This window comes from Salmo trutta, chromosome 19 (assembly GCF_901001165.1).
Source record: "Salmo trutta chromosome 19, fSalTru1.1, whole genome shotgun sequence".
In the NCBI taxonomy this organism is placed as follows: domain Eukaryota; kingdom Metazoa; phylum Chordata; class Actinopteri; order Salmoniformes; family Salmonidae; genus Salmo; species Salmo trutta.
In genome coordinates, this window is record NC_042975.1 from 19,405,655 (window position 1) to 19,433,598 (window position 27,944).

A 27,944-nucleotide genomic window follows, 5' to 3' on the forward strand; every position below is an offset into this window, starting at 1 on the left:
CTCTCACTCCCCCTCTCTATCTCTCTTTCCCTCTCTCTCTCTCTCTCTCTCTCTCGCTCCCTCTCTCCCCCTCTCTATCTCTGTCTTTCCCTCTCTCTCACTTTCTTTCTCTCTCTCCCTCTATCTCCCTCCCTCTCTATCTCTCTCTTTCCCTCTCTCTTTCCCTCTCTCTTGCTCTCTCTCTCTCTCTCTCTCTCTCCCTCCCTCTCTATCCCTCTATCTCTCTCTCTCTCTCTCTCTCTCTCTCTCTCTCTCCCTCTCTATCCCTCTATCTCTCTCTCTCTCTCTCTCTCTCTCTCTCTCTGTCGCTCCCTCTCTCTCCCTCCCTCTCTATCTCTCTCTTTCCCTCTCTATCTCTCTCTATCTCTCGCTTTCCCTCTCTCTCTCTCTCTCTCTCTCTCTCTCTCTCTCTCTCTCTCTCTCTCTCTCTCTCTGTCGCTCCCTCTCTTCCTGTGTGTCTCGCTGTCTGGGATGACTGGGCAGAGGTCCTGAGGTTCCTGTTCCATTAATGAGCAAAGCCAGAGCCAAGAAACACTCCACATCCCTCTCTCTCTCTCTCTCTCTCTCTCTCTCTCTCTCTCTCTCTCTCTCTCTCTCTCAATTTCAATTTAAGGACTTTATTGGCATGGAAACATATGTTAACATTGCCAAAGCAAGTGAAGTAGATAATTAACAAAAGTTAAATAAAGAATAGAAATGAACATTACACAGTACATTCACAAAAGTTCCAAAAGAATAAAGACATTTCAAATGTCATATTATCTCCAAATACTTAAAGTACAAAAGGGAAAATAAATAAACACAAATATGGGTTGTATTTACAATGGTGTTTGTTCTTCACTGGTAGCCATTTTCTTGTGGCAACAGGTCACAAATCTTGAAGCAGTGATGGCACACTGTGGTATTTCACCCAATAGATATGGGAGTTTATCAAAATTGGGTTTGTTTTCAAATTCTTTGTGGATCTGTGTACTCTAAAGGAAATATGTGTCTTTAATATGGTCATGAATTTGGTAGGAGGTTAGGAAGTGCAACTCATTTCCACCAAATGTTTTGGGCAGTATGCACCACATAGCCTGTCTTCTTTTGAGAGCCAGGTCTGCCTACGTAGGCCTTTCTCAATAGCAAGGCTATGCTCACTGAGTCTGTACATAGTCAAAGCTTTCCTTAAGTTTGGGTCAGTCACAGTGGTCAGGTGTTCTGCGACTGTGTACTCTCTGTTTAGGGCCAAATAGCATTCTAGTTTGCTCTTTTTTTTGTTAATTATTTCTAATGTGTCAAATAATTATCTTTTTGTTTTCTCATGATTTGGTTGGGTCTAACTAACTGTGTTGCTGTCCTGGGGCTCTGTGGGGTCTGTGTTTGTGAACAGAGCCCCAGGACCAGGTTGTTTAGGAGACACTTCTCCAGGTTCATCTCTCTGTAGGTGATGGCTTTGTTATGGAAGGTTTGGGAATCACTTCCTTTTAAATGGTTGTAGAATTTAACGGCTCATTTCTGGATTATGATAATTAGAATGTATCAGCCTAATTCTGCTCTGCATGCATTATTTAGTGTTTTATTTTGTACACAGAGGATATTTTTGCAAAATTCTGCAGGCAGTCTCAATTTGGTGTTTGTCACATTTTGTGAATTCTTGGTTGATGAGCGGACCCCAGATCTCACAACCATAAAGGGCAATGGGTTATTTAACCGATTCAAGTATTTTTAGCCAGATCCTAATGGGTATGTCGAATTTGATGATCCTTTTGATGGCATAGAAGGCCCTTCTTGCCTTGTCTCTCAGTTCATTCACAGGTTTGTGGAAGTTACCTGTGGCGCTGATGTTTAGGCCGAGGTATGTATCGTTTTTTGTGGGCTCTAGGGTAACGGTGTCTAGATGGAATTTGTATTTGTGGTCCTGGCAATTGGACCTTTTTTGGAACATCATTATTTTTGTCTTACTGAGATTTACCGTCAGTGGCCAGGTCTGACAGAATCTGTACAGAAGATCTAGGTGCTGCGGTAGGCCCTCATTGTTTGTGGACTGAAGCACCAGATCATCAGCAAATAGTAGACATTTGTCTCCAGATTCTAGTAGGGTGAGGCCGGGTGCTGCAGACTGTTCTAGTGCCCTCACCAATTCGTTGATATATATGTTGAAGAGGGTGGGGATTAAGCTACATCTCTGTCTCACCCCACAGACTTGTGGAAAGAAATGTGCGTGTTTTTTGCCAATTTTAACCTCATACTTGTTGTTTGTGTAATTTGGTAAAAAGACAATTTGATATTTGCTCAGTACATTGTTTTTTTACTGAGGAAATGTATGAGTCTGCTGTTAATGATAATGCAGAGGATTTTCCCAAGGTTGCTGTTTCACTACACCCGCAATAACATCTGCATGTAACCAATACAATTTGATTTGATTTATCTCTCCATCCTTATCTTTCTCGCTGTCTTTCTCTCTCACTCTCTCGCTCTCTTACTCAAGCCTCTCTGTCTCCCTCTTCCCCCACCCCCTCTCTCTCTCTCTCTCTCTCTCTCTCTGTGTGTGTCTCTCCTTCTCTTACAGCTATCGATAACAGCTCACCCTGTTCTCAGATGTCTGTTTCAACCCAGAGGGGATGTAGCTAAACTATATCGCTAATTTCAGTTGAACATTTCTTAAATAGCCCTGGACATCTTCAATTCACACAGTCCATACATAGTCCCAAGCATATGTACAGTTGAAGTAGAAAGTTTACATACACCTTAGCCAAATACATGTAAACACAATTTTTCACATTTCCTGACATTTAATCCTAGTAAAAATGTCCTGTTTTAGGTCAGTTAGGATCACCACTTTATTTTAAGAACGTGAAATGTCAGATTAATAGTAGAGAGAATGATTTATTTCAGCTTTTATTTCTTTCATCACATTCCCAGTGGGTCAGAAGTTTACATACACTCAATTAGTATTTGGTAGCATTGCCTTTAAATTGTTTAACTTGGGTCAAACGTTTCGGGTAACCTTCCACAAGATTCCCACAATAAGTTGGGTGAATTTTGTCCCTTTCCTCCTGACATAGCTGGTGTAACTGAGTCAGGTTTGTAGGCCTCCTTCCTCGCACACACTTTTTCAGTTCTGCCCACACATTTTCTATAGGACTGAGGTCAGGGCTTTGTGATGGCCACTCCAATACCTTGACTTTGTTGTCCTTAAGCCATTTTGCCACAACTTTGGAATTATGCTTGAGGTCATTGTCCATTTGGAAGACCAATTTGCGACTAAGCTTTAACTTCCTGACTGATGTCTTGAGATGTTGCTTCAATATATCCACATAATTTTCCATCCTCATGATGCCATCTATTTTATGAAGTGCACCAGTCCCTCCTGCAGAAAAGCACCCCCACAACATGATGCTGCCACCCCCGTGCTTCATGGTTGGGATGGTGTTCTTCGTCTTGCAAGCCTCCCCCTTTTTCCAACAAACATAACGATGGTCTTTATGGCCAAACTGCTCTATTTTTGTTGTATTATCTTTGTCCCCATTTGCAGTTGCAAACTGTAGTCTGGCTTTTTTATGGCGGTTTTGGAGCAGTGGCTTCTTCCTTGCTGAGCGGCCTTTCAGGTTATGTTGATATAGCACTCGTTTTACTGTGGATATAGATACTTTTGTACCTGTTTCCTCCAGCATCTTCACAAGGTCCTTTACTGTTGTTCTGGGATTGATTTGCACTTTTCACACCAAAGTACATTGATCTCTAGGAGACGGGATACGTCTCCTTCCTGAGAGGTATAATGGCTGCGTGGTCCCATGGTGTTTATACTTGCGTACTATTGTTTGTACAGATGAACGTGGTACATTCAGGCGTTTGGAAATTTCTCCCAAGGATGAACCAAACTTGTGGAGGTCTACAATTTTTTTCTGAGGTCTTGGCTGATTGCTTTTGATTTTCCCATGATGTCAAGCAAAGAGGCACTGAGTTTGAAGGTAGGCCTTGAAATACATCCACAGGTACACCTCCAGTTGACTCAAATTATGTCAATTAGCCTATCAGAAGCTTCTAAAGCCATGACATCATTTTCTGGAATTTTCCAAGCTGTTTAAAGGCACAGTCAACTTAGTGTATGTAAACTTCTGACCCACTGAAATTGTGATACAGTGAATTATAAGTGAAATAATCTTGTCGGTAAACAATTGTTGGAAAAATTACTTGTGTCATGCACAAAGTAGATGTCCTAACCGACTTGCCAAAAGTATAGTTTGTTAATAAGACATTTGTGGAGTGGTTAAAAAGCAAGTTTTAATGACTCCAACCTAAGTGTATGTAAACTTCCGACTTCAACTGTACCTTAGTGTAGCAGTGTTGAGATCTGGGCCCGTACGCGTCTCATAGTAGGAGTGCTGATCTAGGATCAGTTTTGCCTTTTAGATCTTAGTAACATGGAAAGGGGGATCTCATCCTAGATCAGCACTCCTAATCATTCATGATTATGGGCCCTGAACCTGTGACAATAGTCATGTTGAGGACATGCCAACTGTGTTAAAGCCATAATCCTGAATTCATTATTAGCCCAACCGGTAGCCCCGCCACTTGGTTTGCTATAAAGCTTAACGATTGTGGCTGGACATTTTTACCACTCTCAAATTAATATGGAAGCTATAGATGCAAGGGCTGACTCTCCATGAGATCAACACAATGAGAAGCTACACATTCAAACCGTGCTTTCAGGTTTCAGATATTGGTTTGTTTGAAATATAAAAAGCAGCCAGAGCACTACAAACTACTCAAAACCAACTCCAAGCACATCACCAAACAGGCAGGCATAAACAAACAATGGCCTGGTTTTTCCCATTAGTTGGTCAGGGCCCAAGTGTCCGACAGTTAGAGTGCTGATGTAGGCTCAGGTCACCCTTGTCCGTATAATCTTGTTCATTATGATCTTAAACGGCAAAACAGCAATCCTACTGTGAAACGTTAAATACGGGCCCTGATTGCAGCACAAGAGCATCTGTATGTATTCGGCATGGTGTGGAGCTGTCCTTGGTGCTGATACATACTACAGCTTGCTCAATGACCCTGCTTAACGGACAGCTCTTATTTAGGGGTACTGCTACAGCAGTAGCTATAGCAGCCTGCTCAGTGGTGGTTTTGAAGATTGGGGATACTGCTGTAACTACTGCTATAGTGGGGGTGGTGAATGGACAGTACCTATTGGGGAGACTGTTGTAACTATTGCTACAGTGGTGGTGCTGAAGGGACAGCTCCTATTGAGGATACTGCTGTACATACTGCTACAGTGGGGGTGCTGAAGAGACAGCTTCTATTGATGATATTGATACAGCATAAACTACAGCAGCCTGCTTAGTTGTGGTGCTGAACGGACAGCTCCTGTTGGGGTCACTGATGTAACTACTGCTACTGCTGCTATTGCTGTTTCGGCTGTTTCTGTCACCACGCCAGCTGCCAATCTCTACTCAAGTCCTAAACATGGGTTGTTGTAACACAGTGGGAAAAGGTTGCTGCTTCACCACATGTATCAATGTCTGTATTGACACTGCAGCTGTCGAGGTGTTACCAGCCTGCATAGAACACTGACATATCCTGCACCCCCTGCAGAATTGAGTTGCCCCGTCCACCATCTCTGGACAGCCTAATGTCTTTTCCTCATGCAGCTCTTTCTCTCTATTTTCTGCATCACTTCTCATCCCTTCAGACAAAGCTGGTTAAAATGACATGATTACAACCAGCTTACAACCAAAACGAACATTATTACAACCAGCTTACAACCAAAACGAACATTATTACAACCAGCTTACAACCAAAACTGACGTCATTACAACCAGCTTACAACCAGAACTGCCGGTTGGAAAAATAATAACAACTGTTAATAACTTTCATATCCATGACCCGGTTAGGCCTACAACATCTTGCTCTAGACTTCTCCAGTACCAGCAGTACTCTTCTCTGCAACCTGCTCCAATCTGTTCCTGTCCTAATTGCTTTAACTGCAGATCAGTGGAGAGATACATTTCTGGACCACTCAGCGTGGAAAGTAGTGAATCTCTCCATAAGCATTTTTCAATTTAAAAAAAGTGTCTACTCCGTCTCCTTCTCGTTGCAATGGAGTGGAAAAGTGCCCTGTAAGTGGAATATCATAGTCATGAGCTCAGCTGTTATCTCCGACATGCCTTGCATTTATTCATTCACTATCCGCCACTCTTTATTTTCCACTCTCTCTATTCCATTGAGGCACCTCAAGTGCACGTTTTGGGATTTGCCCTAGCACAACACAGCGGATTCAAATAAACAAAGCTTGATGATGAGTTGCTTATTTGAATCAGTTGTATAGTGTTAGGACAAAAACCAAAACGTGCACCCAGGGGGGGCCACAGGACCCGGTTTGGGAAACCCTGCTCTAAAGTAACGTTGAGTTCCAAATGGCACCATATTCCCTACATAGTGCACTACTTTTGACCAGGACCCCACCATGTAGGGAATAGGGTGCCATTTGGGACGCAGATTAGCTGTACAGTATCTGTATTCAAGTGCTGTATCTGTACTCTAGAGTAGCTGTAAACAGTCTCATGGATAAAATGCATTGTAGGAAATAGGAAGAATGGCACATTTCCAATGAAAACATAAGGGAATACTGGAGAAAACATGATTCTGGGGGTGTGGAAGAGACTGAGAAACTGTGTCATTGAAGCAAACCTTACAATATGTGGGTGGTTAAAGCTAGAGCTTTAAACTGTGTTCTAGTGAATGTGTGTCAGGACGCAGGCAGGCAGCACTTTGGCTGTGTGCGTGTGTGTGTTTGCCAGTTTTTACACACACACACAGTATTGACTAGAGTATCAGCCCACGCATGAACGAGCTCAGTCAATGAGCAGGGCAGTCTGAGATGGTCTTGCATGGAGCACACAAGAGATATAATAGCCTGCCAAGGTTTGCTGTGTGTGTGTGTGTGTGTGCGTGTGTGTGTGTGTGTGTGTGCGTGTGGGCGTGCCCGCCAGGGAAGATTTAAATCTACCGGCCATTTGAGAAGTTTAACGGACCTACAGTTGAAGTCGGAAGTTTACATACACCTTAGCCAAATACATTTAAACTCAGTTTTTCACCATTTCTGACATTTAATCCTAGTAAACATTCCCCGTCTTAGGTCAGTTAGGACCACCACTTCATTTTTCAGAATGTGAATTGTCAGAAATATAGTAGAGAGAATGATTTATTTCAGCTTTTATTTCTTTCATCACATTCCCAGTGGGTCAGAAGTTTGCATACACTCAATTAGTATTTGGTAGCATTGCCTTTAAATTGTTTAACTTTGGTCAAACATTTCAGGTAGCCTTCCACAAGCTTCCCACAATAAGTTGGATGAATTTTCGCCCATTCCTCGTTATAGCTGGTGTAACTGAGTCAGGTTTGTAGGCCTCCTTGCTCGCACACGCTTTTTCAGTTCTGCCCACAAATTTTCTATAAGATTGAGGTCAGGGCTTTGTGATGGCCATTCCAATACCTTGACTTTGTTGTCCTTAAGCCATTTTGCAACAACTTTGGAAGTATGCTTGGGATCATGTCCATTTGGAAGACCCATTTGATACCAAACTTTAACTTCCTGATTGATGTCTGATGTCTTGAGTCCCGTGTGGCTCAGTTGGTAGAGCATGGTGTTTGCACCGCCAGGGTTGTGGGTTCAATTCCCATGGGGGACCAGTACGAAAAGAAAAAAAATATTGAAATGTTTGCATTCACTACTGTAAGTCGCTCTGTATAAGAGCGTCTGCTAAATGACTTAAATGTAAATGTAAAATGATGTTGCTTCAATATATCCACATGATTCCATCTATTTTGTGAAGTGCACCAGGCCCTCCTGCAGCAAAACACCCCCACAACATGATACTCCCACCCCCGTGCTTCACGGTTGGCATGGTGTTCTTCTACTTGCAAGACTCCCCCTTTTTCCTCCAAACATAACGATGGTCATTATGGCAAAACAGTTCTATTTTTGTTTCATCAGACCAGAGGACATTTCTCCAAAAAGTACAATCTTTGTCCCTAATGTGCAGTTGCAAACCGTAGTCTGGCATTTTTATGGCGGTTTTGGAGCAGTGGCTTCTTCCTTGCTGAGCGGCCTTTCAGGTTATGTCGATACAGGACTCGTTTTACTGTGGATATAGATACTTTTGTACCCGTTTCCTCCAGCATCTTCACAAGGTCCTTTGCTGTTGTTCTGGGATTGATTTGCACTTTTCGCAACAAAGTACATTCATCTCTAGGAGACCGAATGCGTCTCCTTCCTGAGCGGTATGACTGCTGCGTGGTCCCATGGTGTTTATACTTGCGTACTATTGTTTGTACAGATAAACGTGGTACCTTCAGCCGTTTGGAAAATATCTCCCAAGGATGAACCAGACTTGTGGAGGTCTATAATTTTTTTTCTGAGGTCTTGGCTGATTTCTTTTGATTTTCCCATGATGTCAAGCAGAGGCACTGAGTTTGAAGGTAGGCCTTGAAATACATCCACATGTACACCTCTAATTGACTCAAATTATGTCAATTAGCCTTTCAGAAGCTTCTAAAGCCTTGACATCGTTTTCTGGAATTTTCCAAGCTTGTTTAGGGCATCCACCCACGCAGTGGCGGTTCTAGACCATTTCAACTGGCGGGGCCAAGCTGGGGCCAGTTGTACTGTTAGAGGGGCCAGTTACATTAGACGTTATTGTTGTCATATTGTTTTCTTCACTGCATTGCAGGCATTAGCAGGCAAAAGACCATGTTCATAATCATTAGTGTTCCGCGTTGCCGCTGTCTAATAACGGATGTAAAAAAAGAACGATAGCAAAAATGAGTTATGTAAAAATTATTTCATACTCCACATTTAGGGGGGCCACAAGGGGGTCCAAAATTGTTGTCACAGTTTCACTGGCCCCCGCTGCCCCCCCGCTAACCCCCCCTCCCCCCCCAGAACCGCCCCTGCACCCACGGTGTTCAGAATGACAGAAATCACATTTAAATTATGCTAATTAATCTTAACAAAATGCAACTCCTGTAATGTTTCTTGGTAAGCATCTCTCTCTCTCTCTCTCTCTCACACATACATATATATACAGACTCTCACACACACTCTCTCTCTCTCTCTCTCTCTCTCTCTCACATACATATATATATACAGACACTCACACACTCTCTCTCTCTCTCTCTCTCTCTCACATACATATATACACACACACACACACTCTCTCTCTGTGTGTGTCTCTCGCTCACCCTCACACACATACACATATACACACACTCTCTCTCTCTCTCACACACACACACACACACACACACACACACACACACACACACACACACACACACACACACACACACACACACACACACTGTATCTCTCTCTCTCGCTTTCTGTCTGTCTCTTTTCTCTCTCTCTCTCTTGTTCTCACTCTCACACACACACAGACTCACACAGACACTGTCTCTTTCTCTCTCTCTTTCTCTCTCTCTCTTTTTCTCTCTGTCTCTCTCTTTCATACACACATACACACTCTCTCTCTCTGTTGCTCTCTCTTTCAATTCCAATATCAATTTAAGGGGCTTTATTGGCATGGGAAACATATGTTTACATTGCCGAAGCAAGTGAAATAGATAATAAACAAAAGTGAAATGAACAATAAAGTATTAACACTAAACATTACACTCACAAAAGTTCCAAAATAATAAAGACATTTCCAATGTCATATTATGTCTATATACAGTGTTGTAATCATGTGCAAATAGTTGAAGTACAAAAGGGAAAATAAATAAACATAAATATAAGTTTTATTTACAATGGTGTTTGTTCTTCACTGTTTACCCTTTTCTTGTGGCAACAGGTCACAAATCATGCTGCTGTGATTGCACACTGTGGTATTTCACACAATAGATATGGCACTTTATCAAAATTGGATTTGTTTTCGAATTCTTTATGGGTCTGTGTAATCTGAGGGAATTATGTGTCTCTAATATGGTCATACATTTGGCAGGAGGTTAGGAAATGCATTTCAGTTTCCACCTCATTTTGTGGGCAGTGTGCACATAGCCTGTCTTCTCTTGAGACCCAGGTCTGCCGACGGTGGCCTTTCTCAATAGCAAAGCTATGCTCACTAAGTCTGTACATAGTCAAAGCTTTCCTTAAGTTTGGGTCAGTCACAGTGGTCAGGTATTCTGCCACTGTGTACTCTCTGTTTAGGGCCAAATAGCATTCTAGTTTGCTCTGTTTTTTTGTAAATTATTTCCAATGTGTCAAGTACTTATTTTTTGTTTTCTCATGATTTGGTTGGGTCTAATTGTGTTGCTGTCCTGGCGCTCTGTCGGGTCTGTTTGTGTTTGTGAACAGAGCCCCAGGACCAGCTTGCTTAAAGGACTCTCTCTGTAGGCGATGGCTTTGTTATGAAAGGTTTGGGAATCGCTTCCTTTTACGTGGTTGTAGAGTTTTTGTAGGCTCTTTTCTGGATTTTGATCATTAGCGGGTATTGGCCTAATTCTGCTCTACATGCATTATATGGTCTTTTACATTGTACACAGAGGATGTGTTTGCAGAGTTCTGCATGCAGAGTCTCAATTTGGTGTTTGTCCCATTTTGTGAATTCTTGGTTGGTGAGCAGATCCCAGACCTCACAACCATAAAGGGCAATGCGTTCTATAACTTATTCAAGTATTTTTAGCCAGATCCTAATGGGTATGTCGACTTTTATGTTACTTTTGATGAAATAGAAGACCCTTCTTGCCTTGTCTCTCAGATCGTTTACAGGTTTGTGGAAGTTACCTGTGGCGCTGATGTTTAGGCCGAGGTATGTATAGTTTTTTGTGTGCTCTTGGGTAACGGTGTCTAGATGGAATTTGTATTTGTGGTCCTGGCAACTGGACCTTTTTTGGAACACCATTATTTTTGTCTTACTGAGATTTACTGTCAGGGCCCAAGTCTGAACAAATCTGTGCAGAATATCTAGGTGCTGCGGTAGGCCCTCCTTGGTTGGGGACAGAAGCACCAGATCATCAGCAAACAGTAGACAATTGACTTCAGATTCTAGTAGGGTGAGGCCGGGTGCTGCAGGCTGTTCTACTGCCCTCGCCAATTTGTTGATATATATATATGTTGAAGAGGATGGGGCTTAAGCTGCATCCCTGTCTCACCCCACATCCCTGTGGAAAGAAATGTGTTTGTTTTTGCCAATTTTAACCGCACACTTGTTGTTTGTGTACATGGATTTTATAATGTTGTATGTTTTTACCCCAACAACACTTTCTATCCATTTGTATAGCAGACCCTCATGCCAAATAGAAATCAACAAAGCATGAGTAGACTTTGCCTTTTTTTTCAATTAGGGTGTGCAGGGTGAATACGTGGTCTGCTGTATGGTAATTTGGTAAAAAGGCAATTTGACATTTGCTTAGTCTCTCTCTCTCTCTCTCTCTCTCACACACACACACACACACACACACACACACACACACACACACACACACTCACACAGACTCTCTGTACTCTGTGCTGTTCTGTGGTGCAGACAGGCAGGCAGCTATTGCTCTGACACTGATGCTGATTGTGGCTGGCTGATGCTCCACACACAGCTCCAGGCTACAGATTTATCAGCTGGTAATCAGTGACGGGTAGGCGGAAAGAAAGGCAAACTGGCCGTAGCACTCGTCTCTGGTTGGTGGGGCTTGTGGGGCTGGTATAGGTGGATTGCCTGTGATTGCGAATAGAACACGATAGGATTTTGTTACGTTACATAGAAAGGAATTACTTTTGCTGCTGTGGCTGTTAGGTGTCTGCCGTAGGTCGCACCACGTGTGTGTGGGTAGGGCTTGTGTGTGTGTGTTTTTGTTTGTGCATGCGTGTACATGCATGTGTGTGTTCATTCATGCACGTGTATGTGTGTGTGTTTTTGTGCATCATCTATACTGTATGCGCCTTAATGGCTGCACTTAGGTCAGTTGTTCACAGGGCTCATAATGGGCTTTGCTTTCATCTCCAGTGTGTAATTACAGTGATGTCACTGACATGAAGAGAGAAGCTGCACCTGGCTCTCTGACTGAAACACTGTAATCACAGCCATATGGATAGATGGGCCACTAGCCAACTAGTTATTAGATCTGTCTATATACTATAGGACCATAGCCTGTTTGCTTATAGACTATAGGACATATACAAAGCACAAAACTAGTATCGTTGCAGAATTGTCGTCGTGTGCTTGTTATCACCAGGTTCATACTTATAATGCACCAAATGGAGAAAACGGACTGAAACCGGGAGGGACTACCTACAATGGACCTGACAAATAATGAATGTTCATTTTTATTTTCTGTTGCAAGAGGTTTTAAACGTTTTTTTATGTGCCCTAATGAACTTGCCTGATGACTAATCCTGAATTTAATTCCTCTGCTCTATTGATCACTCCATATATTCATTATGGAAAGAAACGCTAGTGGGCATAGCCTTTTGGCAGCGTGATGTGGATGGGTGTTCAGGTTACTATTGAACACAAGCCAGGGGTGGAATTTAAAAAGTCACTATTGGAAAGTCTTTAAAATGTCCAAGGATTTCAGCAGAAAATATATCTCAAATCAAATCAAATCACATTTTGTTGGTCACATACACGTGTTTAGCAGATGTTATTGGGGGTGTAGCGAAATGCTTGTGTTTCCAGCTTCGACAGTGCAGTAATATCTAACAAGTAATATCTAACAATTTCACAACATATACACAAAAATCTAAGTATCAAATTGTATTTGTCACATGCGCCGAATACAACAGGTGTAGACCTTACAGTGAAATGCTTACTTACAAGCCCTAAACCAACAATGCAGGTTTAAAAAGATACCTAAAATATACAGGGGGTACCGGTGTTGAGGTAAGTGAGGTAATATGTACATGTAGGTAGAGTTATTAAAGTGACTATGCATAGATAATAACAGAGAGTAGCAGCAGCGATCCAGAGAGGGGGGGGGCAATGCAAATAGTCTGGGTAGCCATTCTATTTGCATTGCTCCCTCCCTCCCCAATTACCTCGACACCCAGTAAAGGAATGGAATTAAGAATATGTAAATATTTGGATGAGCAATGTCAGAGCGGCATAGACTAAGATACAGTAGAATAGTATAGAATACAGTATATACATGTGAGATGAGTAATATAAAATATGTAAACTTTATTAAAGTGACTAGTGTTCCATGTATTAAAGTGGCCAGTGATTTCAAGTCTATGTATATAGGACAGCAGCCACAAATGTGCTAGTGATGGTTGTTTAACAGTCTGATGGCCTTGAGATAGAAGCTGTTTTTCAGTTTCTCGGTCCCAGCTTTGATGCAACTGTACTGACCTCGCCTTCTGAATGATAGCGGGGTGAACAGGTTGTGACATCGGGTGCTGTAGGTGTCCTGGAGGGCAGGTAGTTTGCCCCCGGTGATGCATTGGGCACACCACACCCCCTGGAGAGCCATGCTGTTGCGGGCGCTGCAGTTGCCATACCAGGCGGTGATACAGCCCGACAGGATGCTCTCAATTGTGCATCTGTAAAAGTTTGTAAGGGTTTTAGGTGCCAAGCCAAATTTCTTCAGCCTCCTGAGGTTGAAGAGGTGCTGTTGCGCCTTCTTCACCACACTGTCTGTGTGGGTGGACCATTTCAGTTTGTCAGTTAAGTGTACGCCGAGGAACTATCCACCTTCTCCACTGCGGTCCCGTCGATGTGGATAGGGGGGGTGCTCCCTCCACTGTTTCCTGAAGTCCACAATCATCTCCTTTGTTTTGTTGACATTGAGTGAGAGGTTGTTTTCCTGGTATCACACTCCCAGAGCCCTCACCTCCTCCCTGTAACACACTTAAATGTCTTACTCACGTCGGCTACGGAGAAGGAGATCCCATAGTCCTTGGTAGCGGGCCGTGTCGGTGGCACTGTTTTATCCTCAAAGCGGGCAAAGAAGGTGTTTAGCTTGTTCAGAAGTGAGATGTCGGTGTCCGCGATGTGTGGTTGTTTTCCTTTTGTAGTCCGTGATTGTCTGTAGACCCTGCCACATACGTCTCATGTCTGAGCCGTTGAATTGCGACCACTTTGTCTCTATACTGATGTCTTGCCTGTTTGATTGCCTTGCGGAGAGAATAACTACACTTTTTGTATTCGGCCATATTCCCAGTCACTTTGCCATGGTTAAATGCAGTGGTTCGCACTTTCAGTTTTGTGCGAATGCTGCCATTTACAGTTGAAGTCAGAAGTTTACATACACCTTAGCCAAATACATTTAAACTCAGTTTTTCACAATTCCTGACATTTAATCCTAGTAAAAATTCCCTAATTTAGGTCAGTTAGGATCACCACTTTATTTTAAGAATGTGAAATGTCAGAATAATAGTAGAGAGAATGATTTATTTCAGCTTTTATTTCTTTCATCACATTACAGTGGGTCAGAAGTTTACATACACCCAATTAGTATTTGGTAGCATTGCCTTTAAATTGTTTAACTTGGGTGAAATGTTTCGGGTAGCCTTCCACAAGCTTCCCACAATAAGTTGGGTGAATTTTGGCCAATTCCTCCTGACATAGCTGGTGTAACTGAGTCAGGTATGTAGGCCTCCTTGCTCGCACACGCTTTTTCAGTTCTGCCCTAAACTTTTCTATGGGATTGATGTCAGGGCTTTGCGATGGCCATTCCAATACCTTGACTTTTTTGTCCTTCAGCCATTTTGCCACAACTTTGGAAGTATGCTTGAGGTCATTGTCCATTTGGACTCATTTTTGACCAAGCTTTAACTTCCTGAATGATGTTGCTTCAATATATCCACATAATTTTCCATCCTCATGATGCCATCAATTTTGTGGAAGTGCACCTGTCCCTGCTGCAGCAAAGCACCCCCACAACATGATGCTGCCACCCCCGTGCTTCACGGTTGGGATGGTGTTCTTCAGCTTGCAAGCCTCCTCCTTTTTCCTCCAAACATAACGATGGTCATTATGGCCAAACAGCTCTATTTTTGTTTCATCAGACCAGAAGTCATTTCTCCAAAAAGTACGATCTTTGTCCCCATGTGCATTTGCAAACAGTAGTCTGGCTTTTTTTTCTGAGTCTACAATTTTTTTCTGAGGTCTTGGCTGATTTCTTTTGACTTTCCCATGATGTCAAGCAAAGAGGCACTGAGTTTGAAGGTAGGCCTTGAAATACATCCACAGGTACACCTCCAATTGACTCAAATTATGTCAATTAGACTAACAGAAGCTTCTAAAGCCATGACATAATTTTCTGGAATGTTCCAAACTGTTTAAAGACACAGTCAACTTAGTGTATGTAAACTTCTGACCCACTGGAATTGTGATACAGTGAATTATAAATGAAATAATCTGTCTGTTAACAATTGTTGGAAAAATTACTTGTGTCATGCACAAAGTAGATGTCCTAACCGACTTGCCAAAACTATATTTTGTTAACAAGAAATTTGTGGAGTGGTTGAAAAATGAGTTTTAATAACTCCAACCTAAGTGTATGTAAACTTCCGACTTCAACTGTACACGGCTGTGACTATAACCGAAGAGTATTCTCTTGATAGATAATATGGTCGGCATTTGATTGTGACGTATTCTAGGTTGGGTGAACAAAAGTACTTGAGTTCCTGTATTTTGTTACAATTACACCATGAGTCGTTAATCATGAAACTGAGACATATTTATTCCTGTCTGCGCAATGAACTGAGAACCCAACTCGCTGGACCGACTCAGACAGTATATCACGAGAAAGCCTTGTTTGTTACAATCCCTGATGTCTCTCTGGAAAGAAACCCTCGCCCTGAGCTCGTCAACTTTATTATCCAGAGACTGAACATTAGTCAGTAATATACTCGGAAGCGGTGAGTGGTTTGCGCGCCTCCTAAGTCGGACTAGAAGACCTCTCTGAGTACCTTTCCTCCTCCGGTGGTGTTTTGGGTCGGCCTCTGGAATCAGTTCAATTGCCCTGGGGGGTTTGAACAAAGGAGTTGCTTTGGGAAAGTTGTATTCCTGGTCGTAATGCTGGTAGTGCTGGTGAGTTACCGCCGCTCTGATATCCAATAGTTCTTCCCTGCTGTATGTAATTACAATAATATAAGAAATAATACATACAAAAACAAAACACTGCAAAGTTTCCTAAGAGCTAGAAGCATGGCAGCCCTCTGAAAGGAAAACAAAAATGTGCATTTCTTATTGGACATATCCAGGTAGTCCCAGCCCTGACGGGAGTGTGTTGAAGCTGAAGCAGTGGCAGTGTGTGACATACCATCCTTCTTGTCCTCCTGGCAAAGACAGACAGACAGACAGACAGACAGACAGACAGACAGACAGACAGACAGACAGACAGACAGACAGACAGACAGACAGACAGACAGACAGACAGACAGACAGACAGACAGACAGACAGACAGACAGACAGACAGACAGACAGACAGACAGACAGACAGACAGACAGACTCTAATAGGGTGCACAGAGAGAGAGAGTGAAAAAAGGGGGGTTGAGTTGCCAGACGTGGATACTCGAGCACAGGTTAATCTACTAATTGGGAGCAGAGGGAGAAAGGTTGCCAGCTTGTGATGGCCACCAGGAGGGGCCGTTTAAGTGGGACATCTGTTCCTGTTGGAGAGGAGAGAGGAGACAGGAGACGCAGGGCGGGGCTCCCCTGACTTCCTCTTACCCCTCTATCATTCCTCTATGTACACAAGGCCTCGTCTGGTCCCAGCAGCCCAGAGTTCCCCCTCTAGACACCATGTGGTTCCTCCCACTCTACCAGTCTCTCATCAAAGAGACTACGCCATCTACTCAAAAACAGCGGGTTTGTTGTGGGACTAGTATGAAGTATTGACGTAGTAGCAAAGGGTTAGAACTCTGAATTCAACACAGATAAAAAGTTATTCTTGGATGCAGGGTTTCTTGTGGGAGCACATGCTTGTTGTTTTTGTGAAGCCATGGTTTTTAGATTGTGGCTTCAGTTTTATGATATCAGTAGTACTTAATCTGACTGAATTGACCCTAACCCTGAAAGGAGGGCAGATTATAAGTGCAGAATCCTAATATGAGACCCACTCCGTGCTGGAATTACAATGTTGCACTTTTTACCAGGGAAGACATAATTGAGACCTAGGTTTATTTTTCAAATATGGCCTACACAATACAGCACAAACATACATATTAAACACAAAATATATGTAGAAATACAAAAACCCAGTCATGGGAAGCATCACAAATCACCTAGAAAAACAGTTCCTCCACAAATAAGTCCCCAATCAATACTCTAAACTGCCCGAATGGCACCAGCACATTAAGATGAAATGTATACTGAACAAAAATATAAACGCAACATGTAAAGTGTTGGTCCCATGTTTCATGAGCTGAAAGGCACTTTCTATACGCACAAAATACTTATTTCTCTCAAATTTAGTGCAGAAATTTGTTTACATCCCTGTTAGTGAGCATTTGTCTTTTGCCAAGATAATCCATCCACCTACCAATAAGATGATTAAACAGCATGATCATTCCACCTTATGTTGGGAAAAATAAAAGGCCACTCTAAAATATGCGGTTTTGTCACACAACACAACGCCACAGATGTCTCAAGTTTTGAAGGAGTGTGCAGTTGGCATGTTGACTGCAGGAATGTCCACCAGAGCTGTTGCCAGAGAATGTTAATGTTGAATGTTAATTTCTCTACCATAAGCCGCCTCCAACGTCAGTATGTCTAACTGGCCTCTCAACCGCAGACCACATGTAACCACGCCAGCCCAAGACCACCACATCTGGCTTTTTCACCAACAGGATTGTCTGAGACCAGCCACCTGGACAGCTGATGAAGCTGTGGGTTTGCACAACTGAAGAATTTCTGCACAAACTGTCAGAAAACGACTCAGGGTAGCTCATCCGCGTACTGGACATCCTCACCAGGGTCTTGACCTGACTGCAGTTCGGTGTCGTAACCGACTTCAGTGGGCAAATGCTCACCTTCAATGGCCACTGGCACACTGGAGGTGTGTTCTTCACAGATGAATCCTGGTTTTAACTGTACCGGGCAGATGGCAGACAGGGTGTATGGCGTCCCATAGTGGTGGTGGGGGTATGGTATGGCAAGGCATAAGTTATGGACAACGAACACAATTGCATTTTATTAATGGCAATTTGAATGCACAGAGATACCGTGATGAGATACTGAGGCCCATTGTCGTGCCATTCTTCCGCCACCATCACCTCATGTTTCAGCATGATAATGCACAGCCCCATGTAGCAAGGATCTGTACACAATTCCTGAAAGCTGAAAATGTCTCAGTTCTTCCATGGCCTGCATACTCACCAGACATGTCACCTATTGAGCATGTTTGGGATGCTCTGGATCAACATGTTCCACTTCCCGCCAATATCCAGCAACTTCACACAGCCATTGAAGTGGAGTGGGACAACATTCCACAGGCCACAGTCAACAGCCTGATCAACTCTATGTGAAGGAGATGTGTCATACTGCATGAGGCAAATGGTGGTCACACCAGATACTGACTGTTTTTTTGATCCACGCCCCTACTTTTGTTTTTTACTTATCTGTAATGTCATGTGAAATCTGTAGATTAGGGACTAATGAATTTATTTCAATTGACTGCTTGCCTTGTATGAACTGTAACTCAGAAAGAATTTTGAAATTATTGCATGTTGCGTTTATATTTTTGTTCAGTGTATTTAGAATTTTGTTCCAGCAATACGGTGCTTTAAGACTAAAAGCAGATGCTCGTAATGGGTCCAAAATGTTTATAACCTCTTATTCCTTATAACCTTTTGTAAATGTACTTTAATGCTGATTTGGGGACCAGCACTGTAAATGAATGTAGCGCAGATGTGATGGTGCAATACATCTGACTGTTGTACATTCAATATGCAAATGTTGTTACCTTTTCCTGCAGTCAAATTACCTAGTGGCCTCATGGGTGTAATGTTATTAATATTTTTCATAATTTCATAGTTAATAAAAAAAAATTCTAAAAACCCTTAGAAAATCCTGTGTTTTTATGTCAAATGATTTTGTTATATTTCAGTCTTCTGTGATGTATACAAAGTGTAATATTGGGATGCAAACTCAAAATGGAATACATTTCAACTCTATATGTGACATGGTACAGGTGTCTTATTTTTTTTTAAGCCCATAACCGTCTGTGTGAGGTGTATACTTCTGTTTCAAAGTAGATTTGTTTAAGACTACCAAGAAACCTGATGTGTTACCCTGATTTAGTCCACTGCAGTAAAATATTAATTCATTGTCACTATGTAGCTAAATACCTTATTGGAATGAAATTCTGTGATCTGATTGGTGGTTGGCCTCGTCCCTCAGGGTACGCCATACTGCAGGCCATCATGGAGAAGGCGGGCCAGAACAGCTGGCAGGTGAGCGCCATCTGCGTGGAGAGCTTCGACGACGCTGCCTACCGGCGCCTCCTGGAGGACCTGGACCGACGGCAGGAGAAGAAGTTTGTCATCGACCTGGAGGCGGAGAGACTCACCAACATGCTGGAGCAGGTGAGATCAGTCAGCCAATCAGTCATGGCAGGCAGGCAGGCAGGCAGGCAGGCAGGCAGGCAGGCAGGCAGGCAGGCAGGCAGAAAGAAAGAAAGAAAGAAAGAAAGAAAGAAAGAAAGAAAGAAAGAAAGAAAGAAAGAAAGAAAGAAAGGAAGGAAGGAAGGAAGGAAGGAAGGAAGGAAGGAAGGAAGGTAGTTAAGGCAGTTAGGGAGTTCAAGAGGCTCACCAACATACTGGAGTAGGTCAATCAATCAATCAATCAATTCATCTATACAGTCTAAAACAGGTGACAGCACCATTTGGTAAAGCAAATGACTAGAGGAGACATTTTCTTTCATTTTAATTTGAGACCTGCAGTGGATTTTACAGTTCTAGAGTGCTTATTTGAATTAAGTTGAATTAATTAGCTGCAAACATGATTCATTAATATTTTGTGGTACAATCTGAGATGGTCCATATTGTACCGAACACAATTGTGTCATATTTTACATAATCATTCAGGTTTAGGTATATTCAGTCTATTAGGTCAAATTGTAGAATGTTTGAATAGCTTCTGGCGCCACTCAGTTGCCTATATGTAGTCAGAGTTACAAACCGAATAACCCCCTTCTCTGTTTCATAGTGTACTCTTCCGTCATCCCCCAGGCAACCAGTATCTCTATCTCACGTTTCAATTATTAAGCAAATCTCAGCTCAGGCATCTGTCACTGTGCTAACGACTCAGTGTTTATGTGAGTGTGTGCGAGTCAGTATGTGTGTGTGGTGTGCTTGTGTGTGAGCCGGGCTCACCTCTAACAGGACCCATTGTATCTCAGTAGGCTTCAGCACAACTTAATCTTAATAAGCAGGTCATATCTAAAGTACACATTGTTATTCAGAAGTATCTCATGTTCACCAGGGATGCAGTGGTAAAAACTTGTTGTTTTTTGCATGGTCCCAATTTTAAGGGTAAATTCACTTTTCTTTAGCAGAGCTTATTTTCAACTTCCCTCCAGTGTTATTGTTTCTAAACCATTTTTTGTTTCATTACCTGGTCATTTAGCAATGTCCAGAAAAATCTGGCTAGCATTTTTGGAGAATGGAGCACTGCTAGTGTAAACAGATTGTATTTGTTAGCAATGCATTCAAACACATTAGGCTACAACTTTAAACAAACAACAATGAATGCTTTACAGAACATTTAGAAAGTCTTCATCATCACTACATAGATACTGTACCTCACAAATCATCTATAAGCCAAGTCATACTACAGGGTGACATAAGCAACAGGGTCGCCCCTATCCGGGATCCTTGGGATATCCCAACTCTGACGTTACCCCATTGAAGTTGACATTAAAAAGTGTTGAGGTAAGGGTTAGGGGTTAGGTTAGGGTTGTGGTTAAGGTAAAAGTAATCCATCCAAGTTTAGGGTTAGGGTTTAGCAGCTGTCTTCAGTTCAATGTCTGTTTAGCTACTTGAGATCTGCTTGTGTTCAATGAATCAATGAACATTCTCTGTCTCTCTCTCCATGCCAGGAGCATTTTCATATTCCCTACTACCTGGCCTCAGACAGACAGACAGACACTATCTCCTCGTGTGGCACTCATCCGGATGCCGGATGCCTACTCATTTGTTTAGACAGCCTGCAGGTCTGATTTCTCCCCATGAAAGACAATGTTGACGCGATGCCAAGCCGCACACACTGGGGTGTCATTCAACTGACAGCCAATTAAGCTTGCTAATGCTAATCCAGTCGGGTTCACTCAACGTTTGTTGAACGTTTGTCCCTTTCCAGTCGGGTTGACTTAATGTTTCTCTAACGCTTCTCCCTCCCTTCTCTCGCAGATTGTCAGTGTCGGAAAACATGTCAAAGGCTACCATTACATCATGGCTAACTTGGTGAGGAAAAAAATCCTGGCATGTCTTGACTACACCATTCTTCTCTCTCTCTCTCTCTCTCTCTCTCTCTCTCTCTCTCTCTCTCTCTCTCTCTCTCTCTCTCTCTCTCTCTCTTCACGTCTATGTATTTAGTATTCAGCCCATTTCCACGGTGACAGTGTATTAATGATGTCCAGAACAGGACAGCTCAGTGTGTGTGTGAGTGGTTGTGTGTGTGTGCATGCGTGAATGTGTGTGCATGTGAGTGACTGTGTGTGTGTGTGTGACAGTACTGGAGGCATCAGAGCACTGGGCTGGGAGAGATTACTGTTGGCACAATCCTTCTTACCAGCCCTCTGCTGCAGAAGCAGGGCGTCGACAGAATTCAGGCTCAGCCGGTGATCCCAGCTCTCAGAAAAGGCTAGGGGAAAGAACTCTCTGGTGTCCTTTTTTGTTGCGGTATAACATAGTGTTCTGCCTCTCTTTCTCTCTCCCTTTGCCACTTTCCCACTCCCTCTCTCTTCCTCTCTCTCTCTCCCCCTCTGTTTATTTCTCTCCCTTACTATCTACTTTTTGCATGCCTTGCTCATTCTCCTTACTTCTCTCCATTAATATCTTTCTCTCTCTCTCTCTCTCTCTCTCTTGATCTCTGCCCTCTGCCTACCTCCATCTGTCCCTAACCCCCCCCCCCCCCACCTCCCAGGGTTTTAAGGACATCAACCTCGAGCGCTTCATGCATGGCGGGGCCAATGTGTCGGGCTTCCAGCTAGTGGACTTCAGCAACCCCATGGTCATCAAGCTGATGCAGCGCTGGAACAAGCTGGACCAGAGGGAGTACCCGGGCTCCGACAGCCCCCCGAAGGTAACACCCTGACTGGGATTAAGTCCTCTCAGCTGGTACACCATGCCTGGAGTAAGGTCTTCTCTCCTCTATCTCTCCTCTAAGGCATGGGGGATAGAACCCATGGAGGATTTAACAGAGCTGAGCCCGAGTCAATACAATTCTTCAGTAGATGACTGGCTGACTGGCTGGCTGACTGGCTGGCTGGCTGACTGACTGACTGACTGAGTAGGATTGCTTTAGACTCTGGTCAGTCTGGTCTGATGCATGGGAAGGTGACTTTAGGATTCTACAGGACCAACTGCAGAGGTGTGGGTTAGCCTGCTATCTCCCAGCTAGGGCTGGGAGATACACACACACACACACACACACACACACACACACACACACACACACACACACACACACACACACACACACACACACACACACACACACACACACACACACACACACACACACACTTAGAATACCTTACAGTACCTGCTAACTGTGGTGCAGTCTCGTGGAGAGGTTCAGGCTATGGGATTGTGTCACAATCTCCTCTTTGTCTCACACCTGTGGACTTTCTTAGTATTGGAATAGTGTAGCCCAATACCTGAGGGAGCTCCACTCTTGCTAGGGGCCATGAGAACTGGTGCATTTTAGCTGTCCTGCTGCACTTGAATGCACTGGACCCATGCTCTAAAAATTCTAGTCAGAAGATTCTGGACGTTGCTAATTAACCAGCTAAGGAACTTAAAATGGTTTGGATGAAACATCAAAAAGAAGTTGAAAATATTATGAACTCTCCCTTTAAGGGGTTCTGTGACCACCAGTCACCCTCCACCCGGACACATCAGTGCTCATGACTCTGAGGGCTGATCTGAGATGCATTTGGGAGGAGGGAGGGGAGGGAGGGAGTGATGGAGGGAGAGAGAGCGAGTGGAGGGAGGGAGGGGGCATCATCATCAGCACTGTTGTTGGTCCACCCTGGGGGCCATTGGCCCTAGCTGCGAGAATGTGACGGACTGACTGATTTAAGCTATACTGCTGTGCCACGACACGCAGTGTGTCTGTATGCTTGTGTTTATGCTCCAATATCCATGCAGATTACTCAAGATTGACTTCAAAATTGAACATCTGTCTATGTCCTGAGGTCGTCGGGAAATGCCTTCAAAACCGGCCACTAGGGGCAAACCGGCCACTAGGCTTGGGTTTTACATTGTGGAAAGGGGTGGTGAATGGGCGTAATCCCATGACTCCGGATCTGAAGGTCTCGTGTTCTACCCCAGTGGTAGATACTCATTTTATTTTTTTATCCTATCCCTTAACTTAGCCATGCCTAAATGTAATGTTTTAACCCTATCCAAAACCTTAAACTTTGAAAATGTGACGTTTCAAGAAAATGTACTGTCTTGAGCAGGACGAATCAATCAAGGGTGTCAAAAACACTTTGAAATTTGATAGTTGGAGCAACTTTGAAATTTGATCTTTGGAGAAACGTGGATAAACATCAGAATCTAAAGTGAAATTGGTAAAAGCATTCCAATGTTATCCCTACCAAACAGCCCCTCTAGTGTACAGTAGCACCATCCATAGTTTTTTTATTTTGTAATTAGTGGAGCCCAACTGTGTTCTGGTCACAGTCTAGATCAGGGACATACGGCCCGTGGAGAGTTCTGGTCAAATGTAGTGCACTATATAGTGAATAAACTATCCAAAATGGTTATTCAGCTGTTCCCATAGGAGAACCCTTTTTGGTTCCAGGTAGAACTATTTTTGGTTCCAGTTAGAACTCTTTTGGGAGCCATGTAGAAGCCGTTGTGGAAAGGGTTCTACATAGAACCCAATATGGTTGTACCTCGAACTCGAAAAGTTTCTATCCTGGAACCAAAAAGGGTTCTTCAAAGGGTTCTCCTATGGTGACGGCCGAAGAACTCTTTTAGGTTCTAGATAGCACCTTCCCAGGTCCAAGAACCAAGGCAGTATTTCATTATTACCACACTTTGGATGTGTTGTGATTTGTAGGTTGGTTATGACTTGAATTATGGAACTTGGCCTGCGGGTGGTTTGAGTAAAAAATAAATAAATACAACAACAAAAAATTGTGAGTGGTGGGGGACGAACTCATTATACTTTAAAATAACTAAAACCAAATCGAAACTGTGTAGAAATTATAATGGACCTACATTCATATAGTTTCTTGCCTGTGTACAGACCGAATGCGACCCCCAGGGCAAAATGAGTTTGACACCCCTGGTCAAAACAGCTACAACACCCTCCTCTCCCCATTCATAACTCCTTGGCAGGACTGTCCCTCTTCTATTTAAGTGCCCAGACTCTTATCAATGCCAAGCATGTACCAGTTTGTGCCAGCCTTCGTGCCCAGGGAGCGGGTGGCATCAGCGTTGGTTATCAAACTGTTTATTGCCCCCCTTGACCCTTGTTGGTGTAGGCAGCTTGTCCACTAATGGCACAGGGTTGGTGGTCCAAACACACACACACACACACACACACACACACCGTGGCCCCCACAGAGAGCTGAAATGAGCAAGGTTGGAAGGAGAGCGGGGTTAATGAGAAGGATTTTCCCAGGCCAGAGTGAAGATTAAATGAACTCTCTAATAAGGATTTTCCCAGGCCAGAGTGAAGGTTAAATGAACTCTCCAATAAGGATTTTCCCAGGCCAGAGTTGAATGTTAAATTAACTCTCCAATAAGGATTTTCCCTGGCCAGAGTTGAACGTTAAATGAACTCTCCAATAAGGATTTTCCCAGGCCAGAGTTGAATGTTAAATGAACTCTCCAATAAGGATTTTCCCTGGCCAGAGTTGAACGTTAAATGAACTCTCCAATAAGGATTTTCCCAGGCCAGAGTTAAATGTTAAATGAACTCTCCAATAAGAATTTTCCCTGGCCAGAGTTGAACCTTAAATGAACTCTCCAATAAGGATTTTCCCAGGCCAGAGTTGAACGTTAAATGAACTCTCCAATAAGGATTTTCCCAGGCCAGAGTGAAGGTTAAATTAACTCTCCAATAAGGATTTTCCCAGGCCAGAGTGAATGTTAAATGAACTCTCCAATAAGGATTTTCCCAGGCCAGAGTGAAGGTTAAATTAACTCACCAATAAGGATTTTCCCTGGCCAGAGTTGAACGTTAAATTAACTCAGCAATAAGGATTTTCCCTGGCTAGAGTGAGAGTTAAATGAACTCTCCCCCGTTGGATAACTGATTCCAGGCCACTCTGTGCTACAGTAGACTAAACACTCAGACCCCTTTTCGCCTCTCTCTTTCTAACACACCATCGACTGTGTCTGTCAGCAGCACACTGATTGTTTATGCTCGGCCTGGTCCTGGCCAAACTGATCCTGATATGAGCCATGACAAGCTGATGTGATTGGCTACACTGTTACTGCCTTTATCTGTAACGCATTACCAAATCTCTCTTTTTCTCTAAACGATTACTTTAAGACAGGGTTATTTTTAGGTGATTGCTAATGAATTTGGCATCACATGGCGAGAGAGATAGTCACAATAACACAATGTACCTTGCTGCATTACAGGCATTTTGAAAAGTATATTTTTAATGGCCAGTATACAGTAGCCTGGTTACTGTCTCTGTTCAGCTATTACATTTTACTTCTTGCCACTCCTGTCATTTCCCAAAGAGGAGTAGAATGTTAACTAAAACGTCTAGTACCCAGACTATGTATACTGAACACACACGCAGAAAACTTTGTCTCTTTTCATAGTCACATGGTCGAGCACACACACCCCGTCCCTCCACCACACACACCCCGTCCCTCCACCACACACACCTGACGCTTCACTCCTGTTCCCCAGTACACGTCGGCTCTGACCTACGACGGCGTGATGGTGATGGCGGAGGCCTTTAGGAACCTGCGTAGGCAGAAAGTGGACATCTCTCGCAGGGGGAACGCTGGGGACTGTCTGGCCAACCCCGCCGCCCCATGGAACCAGGGCATCGACATGGAACGCACCCTCAAACAGGTATCTACCACTGCACCTCAAAGACATTTCGGTTCATGAAATAACTACAATCATTTCTGCCAACTCCCCGGCAAACCGGGAACATTCCCAGAACATTAGCTAAGATTCCCATCAAGTTCTAGTTAGGGTTTTATATAACATTCTGTTATTTAAAGGTTCCCAGAGTGTTTCATTAGGTTCATTAGATTAATTGGGTTGTGAGAACAGTGTGGGTACATTACAAGAGATAGGTTCCCAAAACAGAAAATATGCTAAGTTGTGATGACATTCATACAATGTTGGGTTGCACAGGACATTCCTATGTTGTAAGCATGTTGACAGAACACCTGGTCTATGTTCTTTAAAGGGTCCCAGAACATTTAATTAAGTTATGGGAGTTGTCTGGGATGTTGCAACAACATTATTTTGATATTCATATAGGTTGCACAGAACATTACCACAATGTTCCACAATTTTCCAAAAAGTCTGTATTTATGACGTTCATAGCATGTTTGAAGCATAGCAAAGTTTTAACATAATATTCCATGATATTCGACTAATATACATTTAACTTCTCTTTGAGGTCCTCAGAACATTTAGAAAATGTTATATTTTGTTATTGTTTTACCTAATATTACCACAACATTCTCAGCATGCAAATTTGTAGCTCCATAAAACAGAAGAAAGCAGATAGGAAAATATCGCCATTATGTTTCTCTAGAGATTTAATGGAAATTCGCATTTGAAAGTGATTAAAGGACACATGTAATTTATATTTAATTCATAGAACATTTGATCACCATATGTGACTCATTTCAGGAAAATAGGCATATGTCGTGCGTCACTACTTCACAGGAGAGCAGTTTGAACATACATTAACTTTTTTATCAAAAAGTGTTTTTTGGCAGATATGCCTTCTGGAACATGTGAACTTTCATGTGCCTTAATAACAAACTTGTATGCCATTTGTAAATACGAATAAAATAGTTAAATTACCAGCCTTGGTTTAGCCACGGAAAAAGACAGGCACCTTCCCACTAGCCATGATTGGCTGAGATAATGGATGGGCTGGACATGCCGAGAGATGAGTTCTGATTGGTTTGCCATGTAGCGCGCGTCTGTCTATAACATGAGCTGGTCAGTATGTGTAGGTAATCCTTTTTAACGCTGCTTTTTTGAAGGATATAAAGTAGTAGAACTGCAAAGGTGTTGCTCTCCACTTTCTGGAGGACCGAGTTTTGAAATCAGTGGAATGCATGGTGGAATTAGAGAATGATAGCGAAGGAGATGGAGAAAATTCTGTCGTTTGATAACAAATATGCAGACGGAGTCGACAAGAGAACACACAGAAGGCTGTTGTGTAAAACACCTGTCTCCGGATTACATCTTCAAACTAAGGCAACCATGACGTCTGTGACAGAGAGGGAGAAGCGTCCATCCATGTATACGGGTAAGATAGTCTAGCTAGCTACATTTTCATATATTACACGTTTCTAATTTTGTCAGAAAGTTATTTTAATTTCAAGTTAAAGCGTACTGTTAGCTAGCTAACGTTAGCTGCCGGCTCGCTAGCTAACGTTACGTGTATGATCTGTGTAGTAATATTATTTGTATCTCAGAGCCATTTGCATTGCTAGTTATAGCCTAATGTTAGCTAGCTAACAGTGAACCTGGTTGGTTAGCTACCTTCAGATTCATGAAGTGTGGTAATGTTGGGATTATGGTTCATTGTTTAGCTAGCTAGCTACATGTCTAAACGAAA

General features: G+C 42.9%; 1 protein-coding gene across 6 annotated transcripts in view; it reads left to right on the plus strand.

Annotated features, from left to right (window-relative positions):
• LOC115154110 (glutamate receptor 4) overlaps positions 1-27,944 on the plus strand; it is a 202,776-nt gene that overhangs the window by 127,410 nt on the left and 47,422 nt on the right. For all 6 annotated transcript variants that reach the window (XM_029699999.1, XM_029700003.1, XM_029700000.1 and 3 more), the window contains exons 4-7: positions 19,328-19,512; positions 21,337-21,390; positions 22,073-22,231; positions 26,036-26,203. In XM_029699999.1, the coding sequence (XP_029555859.1) occupies positions 19,328-19,512; positions 21,337-21,390; positions 22,073-22,231; positions 26,036-26,203 (566 nt within the window). The remainder of the gene's footprint in view (positions 1-19,327; positions 19,513-21,336; positions 21,391-22,072; positions 22,232-26,035; positions 26,204-27,944) is intronic.